At 33.2% G+C, this 13,106-nt stretch overlaps 1 protein-coding gene across 1 annotated transcript; it reads right to left on the bottom strand.

Moving 5' to 3' along the window:
• Positions 1-100: 100 nt before the first annotated feature.
• LOC123310162 lies at positions 101-3,304 on the bottom strand. The gene is made up of 10 exons (XM_044893573.1): positions 3,161-3,304; positions 3,006-3,090; positions 2,558-2,919; positions 2,398-2,499; positions 2,020-2,343; positions 1,405-1,966; positions 1,210-1,350; positions 620-1,154; positions 377-564; positions 101-317 (listed from the first exon to the last, which is right to left on the bottom strand). The coding sequence occupies exons 2-9, from the start codon at positions 3,026-3,028 to the stop codon at positions 397-399; spliced, it is 2,217 nt and encodes a 738-aa protein (XP_044749508.1). The 5' UTR covers positions 3,029-3,090; positions 3,161-3,304; the 3' UTR covers positions 101-317; positions 377-396.
• Positions 3,305-13,106: the final 9,802 nt, after the last annotated feature.

A 13,106-nucleotide genomic window follows, 5' to 3' on the forward strand; every position in this document is an offset into this window, starting at 1 on the left:
GATAACAGATATTCTATTCGGACAAAATAAAAAAAAAATATCAATTATCTTTATTTTTTTCCCAACACATATAGTCATACAAGAGGTAGCAACCTGTCAGTTCGAAAAAAATAAGACTCAACATATTCTAAATGTAACTACTGATAAGACCCTTTGTTAGTGGAAAAATTTAATATTGCTCCATCACCTCCCACCACCGAGAACATATAAAAAAACTACAAGGCTTAAAATATTATACATTACATAAATTCAAAAGAAAAAAGAGAAAAGTAATAATAAATTTTCCTAAAGCAAAACAGCACTCCATCACCACTTTCCTGAAAAACTATGCTATGTTAAACATATATTATTCGAAAAATGATCAAACCATATTTACATTTTCAATATGTTCAGATTCTACTTTTTAGTGGGGTAATAAAATTGTTTTTCAATTTTCCTTTTTTTCCCTCTCTGATCTTTATTCTTTTGTAGTGTGTCATATTGCTTGTTGATATTTTCCACCATATTATCAAAATCTTCATCATCTAATGATTCCAATTTCATAAAAATCTCCTTCATTACAATCTACAATTAAAATCCTATGCAAAGCTATTCCCATCACCAAAGATTCCTAGTTTACCTCTCGTTTTTTGCTTGGATCTAGAGTAAGAACAGTATTTTGGTTCTGTATTGTCTCATCTAGGAATTCTTTGATTTCTGTCCTCTTCTGTACTCCACTTGTTGATGGTTCATCAATAGGTGGGTAATTTTCAGCAATACCTGGACCTGGAAAAGAATCGCTTCTCTTTTCGATCAAAGCAACTGCATGTATGTGTTTACATAATGCAGTTTTTACTGTGTATTCTGGACAAGTACATTGGTATTTATGAATGCAGATTCTACATTTATCACAATAAATAGTTCTACAATCGTCATCACACAATTCATTATAATCAACTATATAAAATTGGTCCCTCACCTTACTTGAGAAAACCTTAAACTCACCAGAATCTAGACAGACAACTTTCTCCAAAACTTCTTTTTCTGCCTTTATATGAGCCTCTCTATTAACTCTTGATTGGTAGGAATTAACATTTGGCCTTTCAGACTCGATGACTCTTTTCCACATTTTTTCATTAACAAGGTCTTCTAATAAGTCTAATAATTTCTCGATTCTGGAATTGATAGGTTGTGAAGTGAAAAGAGTAGTTTATATATATTAAATTGTACCGTAAATTTTGATGTCCCTTCATTTTATTATATTTAATTACTTTATGCAGGCTCTCAATAGCCATATTGGTATTTATTCCTACATTTATTCTGTGGCAGTGGGCCCACATCATAATTCTCTCATTGCACTGGAAATAATGACTGAAAATAAAATAATGAAATGGTTTTGACCATACTGACTATATGGTAATTTACTTCTGTAAGTATTTCAAGAAATCCAGTTCATTTTCTTCTTCAAGATATTTAAAATATTCATCTTTCAATTCTAGAAATTTTGAAATACTGGTCTCTTTCAAGATATTTCTCATTCTTAATTTCATTTCTTTCTTATTATCTGGTTTATTCAATTTATTCCTGCCTTGAATATTCCAGTTTTTGATGACATGCCAAGTGCAGAGTAAGCGTCTTGGCTTTTCAACATCATCCATTGCTTCGCACCAAGCATTAAAATATTTTATGTCATCATCTGTCATAATGTATTTGCATCTTAGGGACTCTTGAAGTCTTGCTTTTAATGACCTGAAAAATATTTTCTGGATCGTTTGATCCATACGATTACTTATTAAAAATGCTACTGGGAATCCCATATTATTTTCATCCTTGACTAAAACTGTGGTGAGTTCCCAATTCCTGATATTTGTTCCATGGGTGCCGTCAATGCAAATGATTTTGCTGTATTTTCTTAGCTTTTTTTCCATAATTTTATTCATAAAGGCTAAAGCAAAATCCTCGTTTCTCAGCTCAGGGTAATTTTCCCCTAAAAAAGTTTAAATATCAGGAAAATACAAATAATCAGTGAAAAAATATTACCTATCTGTTTGAACAAAAAAACAGTATTTTCTTCTTGACTATTCATTTCTCCTACTTTCAGGGCTGTTGCTGTCATGTCATCTGTATCACGCTGTTTGTTTATATTGAATTTACGTATAATGTATGCAAGATCCCCTCTTGTTAATAAATTCATTCTGGTGAGCTTCCCTTCCTCTAATATTCTCGCATCCTCAAGTATTCTCTCTTTTGTAACACCAGCACATAATTTTTCAGCGAGCATTTCCTGTTGATCCTTCGATAAATGTTTGGCTCGGAGTTCATCATCATGGCCAGCATGTGTTTCAATATAGTTCACTGTTACTCCTTAAATAGAATGAATCAACACTAGTACAATAACTATATTATTAAAAGTGTTACCAGAATTAGTTATTTTAGCACAAATTCTAGATGGACATAATCCTGATATTTTAATGCTTCCTCCTGCTTTTGAACATCTTTGGTTACTTTTACTGTCATATCCTGAATAGAAGTAATTGAATAATTGAGTTACTTAGATAGACAGCTTAAATATACTCACCTCTTGTATTACTCCTATTGCAATTATAGTATATGTACTCATCATCTTTGATCTTTTGACCTCTTTGAAAGGCATAATCTATATTTCTATTGTCAACTGCTCTCCAAGCTTCAAATTCCTCTTTGTTTCCAAAATAAAGAGTTGATCGTATAATAGTCAAAAAATGAATTTTTTCTATATGATCCACTAACTGGTCATGGCTTCCAAATGATAATTTAAGTTTATCCTCACAAAGTGGACATTTAATATTCTTCGTGTCCTTTCCTGTAAGTGGCTCTTGCAGGTGCACCTGTTTTATATGGCGGTTGAATGTAGACACACTGGATAACCTTTTGCCACATATGTGACAAAGAAGCTGTTTACTACAAAAATAGCAAGCTGATGACAACAATCAAATCACCCCTATTCTGTAACTCAGATCGGAATGAACCATATGAATAAACTTTACCTTTCTTGATCCATATCGATCATTCAAACGTAGCAATAAAAACTGCTTTTTAGAGCTGATAAACTGATATAGATATTACCACCGGCTGAAAGGCAAATATCAGAAACTCGTTCAAATATTTTAATATAGTCAAAAAGCAATTATTAATTAATTACCTTCTTTCGCAATCTGTATAAGCGATAATAATCGCTGTTTTCGAAATTTAATGAAAGAACAAACTGAAATGCGAAATTTTGAACTTATTACATTCACAGATAACAGAGTATCATCAAAATTAAGAGGATCTAATGGTACGATTACATGAATAAGTTCGTTCGAGATCGAGAATAACCCGGTCGGGGGAAAAGTTGGCCAGACCAGAGAAATGTTTTGGCGGGAGATGCGCTGCACTCTGATTGGTCGATATGATTTGGCATCTGGAGACAATTAATGTATGCTGAGAAGGAGAACGATCGCCGTACTAAAAATGTGTCTCCAAAAACGGGGAAAATAGGTGTCGCTGCGATTACAACGGGTATCGATAAGGAGTGGGGATTCAAGCGTCAATTTGAAATGAACAGCCTTCATTTTATTTAAGGTTATGTGTCATCGTGGTTTTTCTGATGATTTTTCAAATACCTTTCTTCAAATCTATATTGAATATGAGTTCTCTGAATTATATGCAATAAAATGCAAGTCGAAATCAATGAAATTCAAAAGAAATCACTGATCAAAAAAATTGTACCTACTTTTGTTTATCATTGTTTATTGAAAGCAGCTATGTTAGTTGGTTTACTAATCTTCAAAATTATATAAATCCGTAGTGAGGAGCAGTACACATCAAGACAACAAAAGGTAGCAGTCTCAGATTTATCACTTAGGTATTAGAGTAGATTCTTTTGCCAATACTCAGCTGAGAACCGATATAAACCATATATTATGTTATGCCAACAAAATTCTTCAAGAATATTTACTTCTGAACCATGTAGTTTTATTGGTTAAATATTCTAATTCAGAAGAGTCCACTTCTCACGAGGGATGACAATTTCGATTTCGTTTATAATGAATCCATCATCTTTTTGATATCTTCATCGCAAAAGTGCTCTTGACACACAAATTGATTGGGAGTTGATTCTTGAGATAAGGTTTTTCCCAATTTCCTCTCAAAAATGCTCTCGGAAATTTTATCTCTTCTCCTTTTCTTTCCGATGCCAAAACACTCTTATACTAGCGCACGCTTCAACATTTCACCATGGTCATATGTTGTTCTCTTATCAAAAATCGACAATAATAATATTCCTATCATCTGTCACCAGGGAAACAGTTCACTCAGCCAACGAGCCAACTACAATTTGATTTGTGTAAACAAAATTTTGCACTCTCGTGATGGCCAGCGCGCCTGTTGGCAAAAGCATGAACTACTACTATTGGTACATATTTTAGGGGACAAAAAATCTGTGGTCTCAAAGCAGCGATCGTTCTCCTTCTCTCTACTCTCCATAGTAAAACCCTAAAGAAAGAATCTCATCGAAAGATGAGTGTTGCCAACATAACTTTTTATTACTGTGTTGGATTGGAATGTCAGCAAAGAGGTAAGAAAGTTAATCTTTGGTCAATTGCTAGGCTACCATAAACCAGGTTTAAGAATTAGAAAGCTATCTAAAAAAGTTCCTTACAGAAAAAAATAGTGTTGTATCAATCCCTTCATAAAAACCATGCTATTTGAACTACTTTGATTCGAACAGGTCCGTACTGCGTATTGTCATCAAGGAAACTTCGTTACAGAAAAAATTAGTGTTGTATATCCATAGTTGTATCTCAACGAGTTAAAAAACTAACTCTATAATCTTTGGTTATAACCATCCCTATTTGAAAAAACCCATAATTGAAGCATTCACATGAAACCTATTATTCTCAGTTCTTGATAAAACCGATTAAACTATTTACAAGGAAGTCTATCAGTAGATTCGAACAGATCCGTAATATTTCGAATTTAATAAAATTCCGAATGTTCAACGGTTTTCCTCTTCCCCTTAACTTTTGGTGGGTTGGTCCTTCTTGTTTTATTTGTTGCAAATGATGATGACGAAATACCGTTGTGATGTAACACTATTCTAAAAGGATACCGAATTCAGTAGTTACCTATACATTATATTATTATGGAGATTCGTCTACTCTGATAGGGTCTAGACAGATCCTCCGCCAAATTGAAGAGTTCGCTTAATACTTGAGTCATAAATGAATGCTTCATCACTTATAACAATCTATTATTTCAATAGTAACCAATCTCGGTATAAGGAACTGAATAAAAACAATTTGGATTCCTACGGCAACCTTTCGGCGATAGGTATATTGTTATAAATTTTATCTGTCAGTAATTTAAAAAGTTTTTGATATTTTTTATATGGTGTTTTTAAAGATTTTTTTGAATTGTTCTTTCTACATGATCATTAACGTATTGATAGTTTTTGTTCATTTCTTTTTTTCATGGTTGCCTGAGGAAGGCTAAATATATAGCCGAAACGTTGCTTTAGGAATCCAAATTGTTTTTATTCAGTACCTTATACCGAGATTGGTTACTATTGAATTTTTGCAGGAACGAGAATTATCCACAAACAATCTATTATTTTGTTTTCAAAACGCTTTTTGTCAACTTGACCTGTACCTATTCATCAATATAACATACGTTTGATCAACTTCCAAAGGTTCTAATGATTTGGAATGTTGTGTTCATAATGAGTACCTTTTATGAATCTTTTCGAGACAAAAATTTTGTTCGATATTTTTTCGATATTCAAAACAACATTTCTCTGCATTTCTCAAAGGGCAACTCTTCTTGTGATAAATTTCGGAATTTCATCGACCTCGGCGCAACCGTTTGGTTTTGAGGAATTTTCAACTGAACCCATCTTTTTCAGATTTTTTTCGAAGGTCAGCTTTCGAGTCGTTTATCTCTGAATAAAAGTAACTGTAGATGGAAATGTGATACATATCTCGAAAGAGCAACTCTTTTAGTAATAAATCTGAGAATTTCATCCATCTCGGCGCAACCGTTCGATCTTGACGAATTTTTAACTGAACCCATCTTTTTCAGGATTTTTCGAAGGTCAGCTTTCGAGTCGTTTATCTCTAAATAAAAGTAACCGTAGATGGAAATGTAATTCATATTCTGAAAGAAGGGCAACTCTTCTAGTAATAAATCTGAGAATTTCATCCATCTCGGCGCAACTGTTCGGTCTTGACGAATTTTTAACTGAACCCATTTTTTTCAGGATTTTTCGAAGGTTAACTTTCGGGTCGCTTATCTCTGAATAAAAATAACCGTAGATGGAAATCTGATTCATATTCTGAAAGAGCAACTCTTTTAGTAATAAATTTGAGAATTTCAACAATCTCGGCTCAACCGTTCGATTTGACGAATTTTTAACTGAACCCATCTTTTTCAGGATTTTTCGAAGATCAGCTTTCGAGTCGTTTATCTCTGAATAAAAGTAACCGTAGATGGAAATGTGATACATATTCTGAAAGGGCAACTCTTATAGTAATAAATCAGAGAATTTCATCCATCTCGGCGCAACTGTTCGGTCTAGACCTTGTAAGCTTGTAAGCTTGTAAGTTTTTATTTATTCCAAGAAATGTGTCGACTGTATCGAAATATTGCAAGAGACTGAAATGAAATGAATGGGAAACCATAAGAGAATTTTATTTTTTGAAAATCTATCCCACGAAAATAATTTTTGAAGGAAAATCATGAAGGGTTGTTGTTTTCAAAGCCTAATATTGAAGTTATGAGATCTAAAAAAATTGTGTGAGTAACAGCTACTTTGTGCTTCATATTATATAAAGTGTTATGATTCAGTGTTTTTTAAAACCCGTAAAAAAATTTAAAACTGTCAACTTGTCATCGCCTTCCAAAGGCTGTATATAAGAAGGGAAGCCGATTTCGAAAGAAATTTATAGGAACTATCCCTGTTTATTTTCATCGAGGAATCATCTCCCTAAGTCCTTCGCATTTGTTTACAAAACAGTGTAAGTATATATTCAATTCAAAATTACAAATTCAATTTTCAATCGATACTGAATTAGAGATATTAAGGCATTGATGCTTTTTGCTACTGCCTGTATAATAAATATATTCATATATAATCATTCCACATAATTTTCACACTTTCTGTCAGATTATCCAGTCGATTGGTGTCCTTATTTGGAAGTTCTAAAGCGTTCCATTATATTATGTTGTTTGTTAAATCGAACCGAATTCCCTACCCACATGGGTAGAATTTATACGCGAACCAATACGATTTCCATACATTTTTGTCGAGCCATTTACCATTAAAATATACCACTGTGTACAGTGGGTAGGTAGTCGTACAACCGGTCTGAAAATCGCAATATTTAACATGCTCAAAGATAGACTCTACTTGGATAAACGTGGGATTTTTCTGCAAGGTTCGTGCTCATTTCCAGTCGATGATTGGAAGTTATTAGTTTTCACTTGCTTTTTTTGGCTAGAGCGCGTCACTCAATCAGAAAGAACGGGACTTCTGAAAGGATGCTGCGTGATATTTTATGATTTTAATTGGAACAAATGCAAACAAGTATTTTGGATATTATGGATCACTCCTACAAGAATATTCGTGGGATATTGAAAACAGAATAAAATATAAACTTCAGATGCTATAAGTAGCGCACGGAGGAAAATGTGTTTGCATATTATACACGGGGTTGCTACAACTTTATCATTGACACTATTTCACTAATTTTCATTTAATTAACTTGCGATGTTGGCAGGCACTTATGCATGTTCAAGTCAAAGGTCAAATCTGGCAGCTGGATTTAAAATTTTTATGTCCGATTGAGCTGTGTATCTATACATCTATCTATTGACTATACAGTATATACTGTACAATTATGTCACGACAATGATGATTTCAGATAAAATGCCGGAACAGGTCAATTTCTATTCGTACGGGGACATATTTTGAGCATAATTATTGTAAGCCGAAATCCCCTCAATCCTAGGTGTAGGAGCTATCACCCCTAAATTCTCAATAGGGAATAGGAGGTGAGCTATACCTCAATTGAAAGATCACTTGACCCTCTAGATGAATACTATGGTTTGAAAATTTTCATTAAGTCCTTGAAGTAGTTGCAGGGGCTGACAATTTTAAAACTATTATGTCTCGACAAGGATGTTTTCAGAGAAAATGCCGGAACAGGTCAATTTTTATTCGGAGGGGGATATGTTTCTAGCAGAACGGTAAGTCAAAATCTCCTCTACCCTAGGTGTAAGGGCTATCACCCCTAAATTATTAATAGGGAATAGGGGGTGAGATTTACCTCAATTCAAAGATCACTTGTCCGTCTACATGAATACTATGGTTTGCAAATTTTTATTGATTCTTTGAAGTAGTTACAGGATGTGACAATTTGAAAACTTGCCAGGCCAATTATTTCTCGACAAGGATGTTTTCAAAGAAAATTCGGAACAGGTCAATTTTTATTCGGAGGGGGGCATATTTTGAGCAGAATTGTATGAAATAGAGCAGAACAAAAATGCTTCATAGGTGCTATCCACGTTCAGTCTTTATTTAGGTCTGATATCTGATGAAGTCGTAGTTATTAAGCTGAACCTCTTTTTCATAAATCTCTGTAAAAAAAGAAATATACTATACGCAGCTGTTACAAATTGATCTTGGAGTGAAATCCGAAATATGAATGAAGTTTCATGTTCCTATTCAACAATATGAATGACTATAGAGAGAGTACTACGACCTTGTATGGACCATTTATGGATTGATGGTGTTGCTTATGCTTATCTCCTTCAATTAAATGAATATTTGTCATATTTATAGTGTTGTCATTTCTGTTTCCATTAAAGAAAACAGATACTTACCTCCAAATGAAGTTGATTGGCAAGTTTCTTCCTCTAGTAGAGGTCAGAATATTATGTTTCGCCCATTTCTAAACGATTCCCTATTAAATTTGAAATATTACGACAAAATACTACTAATTAATACTCACGAAAGTTTTCTATTGATTAATATCTATAAACCTATTCATGTTACTTCGGGAAACGATGATCATTGTGGAACAAGGATCACTTTTTCTCGAAGCAATCTCGAAAAAATAAGCATCACATTTTTGTTAATCTCCAAATTCATTCTCAAAAATATTGAATACAAAGTTCGTCGAATTCTGAGACTTCTGAAAAATAGAAGACATTTTGCTTTCTTGAGAGATTCAATATGAAAAACAAACACACAATTGGGTTGGTCCTTTTTACAGTTCTCAGTTAAAAAATTGTTGAGTTGAGATAAATATCATAAAATTTCGAAATTGACGTACGCTGCGATGTAGCAATTATTTATATTATTTATTTTATATTTATTTATATTTATACTTCACACCTATCACCTCGAAAAAATTGATGAAGATGATTATTTTCATAATTCTATTTCGTGAAACCATAATCATTATTGAAACGCAGCGATTTTTTGAGTAATCTGTTGGCTCCTTCACACTCGAATGCAAGATATCAAGTTTGAAAATTCCATAGCCTACTTGACGTCGAATTTTGAAGGCACTTTTAACGATAAACCACAAGAATCTTTGACGAAAAAACCTAGATGGCCGTTTGCGCCATTACACTGAACAACGAATAAATTCTTAAACCACGTTTATTCAAAGAAATTCTATGAAATGAGCGGCCATTAAGCTATCAGCCACACACATGTCAAAGACAGGTATGAAAATCTTTGGTCGTGCAGACGTGCAGAGACTTTCTCTATGACGAATCTACTGGCAACGCTAGATGAGCTTGGTTGTCTCTGGATCTGAGAGTACGCGAAAAGTGTCTTGAGTTAGGTACATGACGTTTTTTTCCAATCGAGTATACAGGATATGAAATTTCGTTTTGGAATCGAATAATGTTCATAGACATTACACAATTGATTTTCCACTACCATATTTTCAATCCACATGGAATCGTTTGATTTCATTCTAATTCTGGAATTTCTGGCACATGGACCATTCTCAGACGCTTTATCAAGCACTCGGAAGTATTGTGGAACCCACAGGAAAATTGCGTTTGGAGTGTTCGGATGAAAGTGTTTTTCATTCATTTTTCGGATGCGCATTCAAATTTCCTCAAACCTGAACTGATAGGAAGATGGGATGAGCGCGTTCCAATTATTTTCGCATTCAAGGGAAAAATTGGGTATCAGATTTTGTGAAGAAAAATTTAGAACGAAAAGCTTGATCATAATTATGTCTTCGGAATCAGACTCTTTTTTTCTGTGATGTTTCCATCCATCACCAAGATATTCGGTCAATAAATAACGAAATTATACATACCTATGTACATCCACGATTTCTGTTTCACTGATGTCTAACATGACCAATAAAAAATAATCTGAAAGGTTGCTCGTAGGAAGATAATTTGTTCTTTATTTGGATCTATTTGTCGAATCAATAAGAACCAACAGAAGGAATGTCCGCGAGTAGGTAGCACCATCAGTCGAAGATGGTCAGCGTGTTCCTCTAGAAATTTCGTTTCTACATCTATTTGTGTTTGTGAAATCATTCCAATCGAATGACTTTTTAATCCGCACATTCATTAAATTAAATTTTTCTGGATTTGAAAGAAATTTTTTTTTATATTCCGAATTGAATATGGCTTCCATCAAAAGTTTAATTTTTTGTGTTCCTCTCTGATTCATTCTATTGAGTAGCAATAATAAAAGCTTTATGTAGAATAGGATTAGGAAGATTGGATCAAATTGCTTGTCTAGGACCTCTTTTCATTCCTACATCAAAGGAAAAAATTAGGATCTTTCATATTAAGGCACCTGAGGAAACTCTGTTCTTTTCAACAGTCCAAATTTTTATGAGACTAATTAAAAAACGTGATAAAACATTACAAATATTTTGTGGGAAAGTATTTGATAATAGCAACTTTACAATTATAAAAAATTATTTGCACTGCGCGATGCATCAGGAGAGACTTTCGGGCCTGGCAATAATATCTATTGAACACACAATTAGTTCAAAAATAGATTTTGAAAATATTAAAGATGATTTTGCCAGGATTAAATCTAGAAAGGTACAAATACTGTGATTTATCTTAGTTCTAATCCTAATAAAATTTTAATGCTATATGCATTTAGTTTCTACAAATTCCATGTGCTTTTTCATATTTTATGTATGTAGGTTTAAACATGCTTATGTGATGACGATTTTTTTACAGTTCCTATCTCAATCTCATTAACAAATGTGATATTTTGTTTTACTTTTCATGCTTTGTTATAAATAAACTAGTTTTTTGTTTTGTTATTTTTAAAATTATGTGTACGATATTTTTTAATTATGTATGAATAAACTAGAATTCTTTTTTGCTGTTTCATCACATTCAAAAACCTTGGAAACACTAAGTGAATTATGTATTATATAATAGCACATTTCAATATCCCTCATTCACTCGAATTTAATTTTTTTTACGCAATCATTCAAGGAAGAAAAAATTCTTTTTTTGGCAAGGGCGCCAAAAATTTTTTCGCTTCAGTCGCCAAAATTACTTGCGCCGGCCCTGCAGTTACACACAGTTATCACACTGAGCATGAAAAACTCATCAATCTTATAATGAAAATCTTTCTCAGTTAGAAAATATTTCAGCGATTCACTTCTGAAACCTGGATCCAACATTCTGGAGGAAAGAATTATATAAATCCAATCATAATAAACCGACTTTTCAACAATTCATCGACATAAATGTGAATTGGAAACTCCATTATCTACGTTTCAATTATTATTCCAAGAAGAGGTGATTCACATTGATGCGGTAGGTATATTTCTGTCCGCAGATCGTAATCCAATGACTGTACCTGTTCCACTAAATTAAACATTCGAATCCAGCCTGTATCTTGTTGCCGTTAAATTTTTATTACTGCCTACATACCTGACCTTCCGGAATATCGCTATGTGGCAAACGCTCTGCCTTATAAGGAAACTACCACCGCCTCCAGAAGATAACCGCCCTCGTGTTGGAACGGTCCCATTCTGTTTTTCTTTTCAACGTTTGCTTCTTGGGAATGTTGTTATTCCATATAATATGGAGTTATGGTAACTGAGAATAAAATATCGTGTTACTATTGTCATGTTTTATGTACCTATTTTCGATTTTCCTTATTTTGCATAGTCATGGGTTGGCGACACAAGATAACTTGACCCATTTGATTGTAAAGATGCAGAAAAAAATTAATTGATGTGGCCGATACTTGATGAAAAACCATGATTGAACTAAAAACTGAATTTCTTACATGATTTTCACTAAAATGATTTATCATAAGTAATACCTCAAGAATCCCCATTCAAAAACGACATTCACTAGTTCCTAATTTACTCTTTCAATTTATTAAGTGAAGCCTTGATTTTTTTTTAATTGGAGTAAAAAGACGCCTTGATGCCACACCTTTCTCTTTTTTTTCCAATTTAGATGTTTCTTGATGAGAAAAAAAATTTGAACTTTAGTGTCAATAAAACTTGTTTTAAAAATTATTTTTCGACGGTTTTTCGATATATTTCGATAAAAATAACGACGGGGTGACATCGGCGATTCAATTGTTCATATATTCAAAAATTTTAATAGCGATATATGCCAAAATTACGCTTAAATTCAGGAATAACTGAAAATTATTCAATATTCCTAATATTACCTCTCACGTGGTAATTTCTACTTTTCAACTGACTCAGTACGTAATTCAGGCCATTGCTCAAAGATGTGACATATTTTCCTATATGGGGTAGCATCCGTAAAGCAACCAAAGTCGATCGTCTTGATCTCGAATCGTATATCCTACTACTTTCGATAAGTTTTGAAATACGTTATACGGGGTTTCCCAAGGTGAGTGGCCTATTGAACGTCTACGGATAACGGATCATAGTATTTTTCTGACAATTTGGTTTACGATTCTGATCTATCTGACTAAAATATTTGTCTGGTACTTCCCTATCGCTATTCCTGATACTTTCTCAGATATCTACAAAAAATGCCAAAAACATGGATACAATGAAATACATAGAGAAGACATTTCATATTTTTGTAAGTTGAAATTTTGAGAATAC

The sequence above is a fragment of the Coccinella septempunctata genome, chromosome 3, assembly GCF_907165205.1.
Source record: "Coccinella septempunctata chromosome 3, icCocSept1.1, whole genome shotgun sequence".
Taxonomy (NCBI): Eukaryota; Metazoa; Arthropoda; class Insecta; order Coleoptera; family Coccinellidae; genus Coccinella; species Coccinella septempunctata.

Bases quoted from the DNA above. Each gene is read 5' to 3' on its own strand.
- LOC123310162 (XM_044893573.1), bottom strand. From the start codon at position 3,028: ATGATCGATATGGATCAAGAAAG. The intron at 2,344-2,397 runs GTAACACTTTTA...ATTCTATTTAAG, and splicing joins TGCTAAAATAACTAATTCTG to GAGTAACAGTGAACTATATT. The intron at 565-619 runs GTAAACTAGGAA...TTTTAATTGTAG, and splicing joins ATCCAAGCAAAAAACGAGAG to ATTGTAATGAAGGAGATTTT.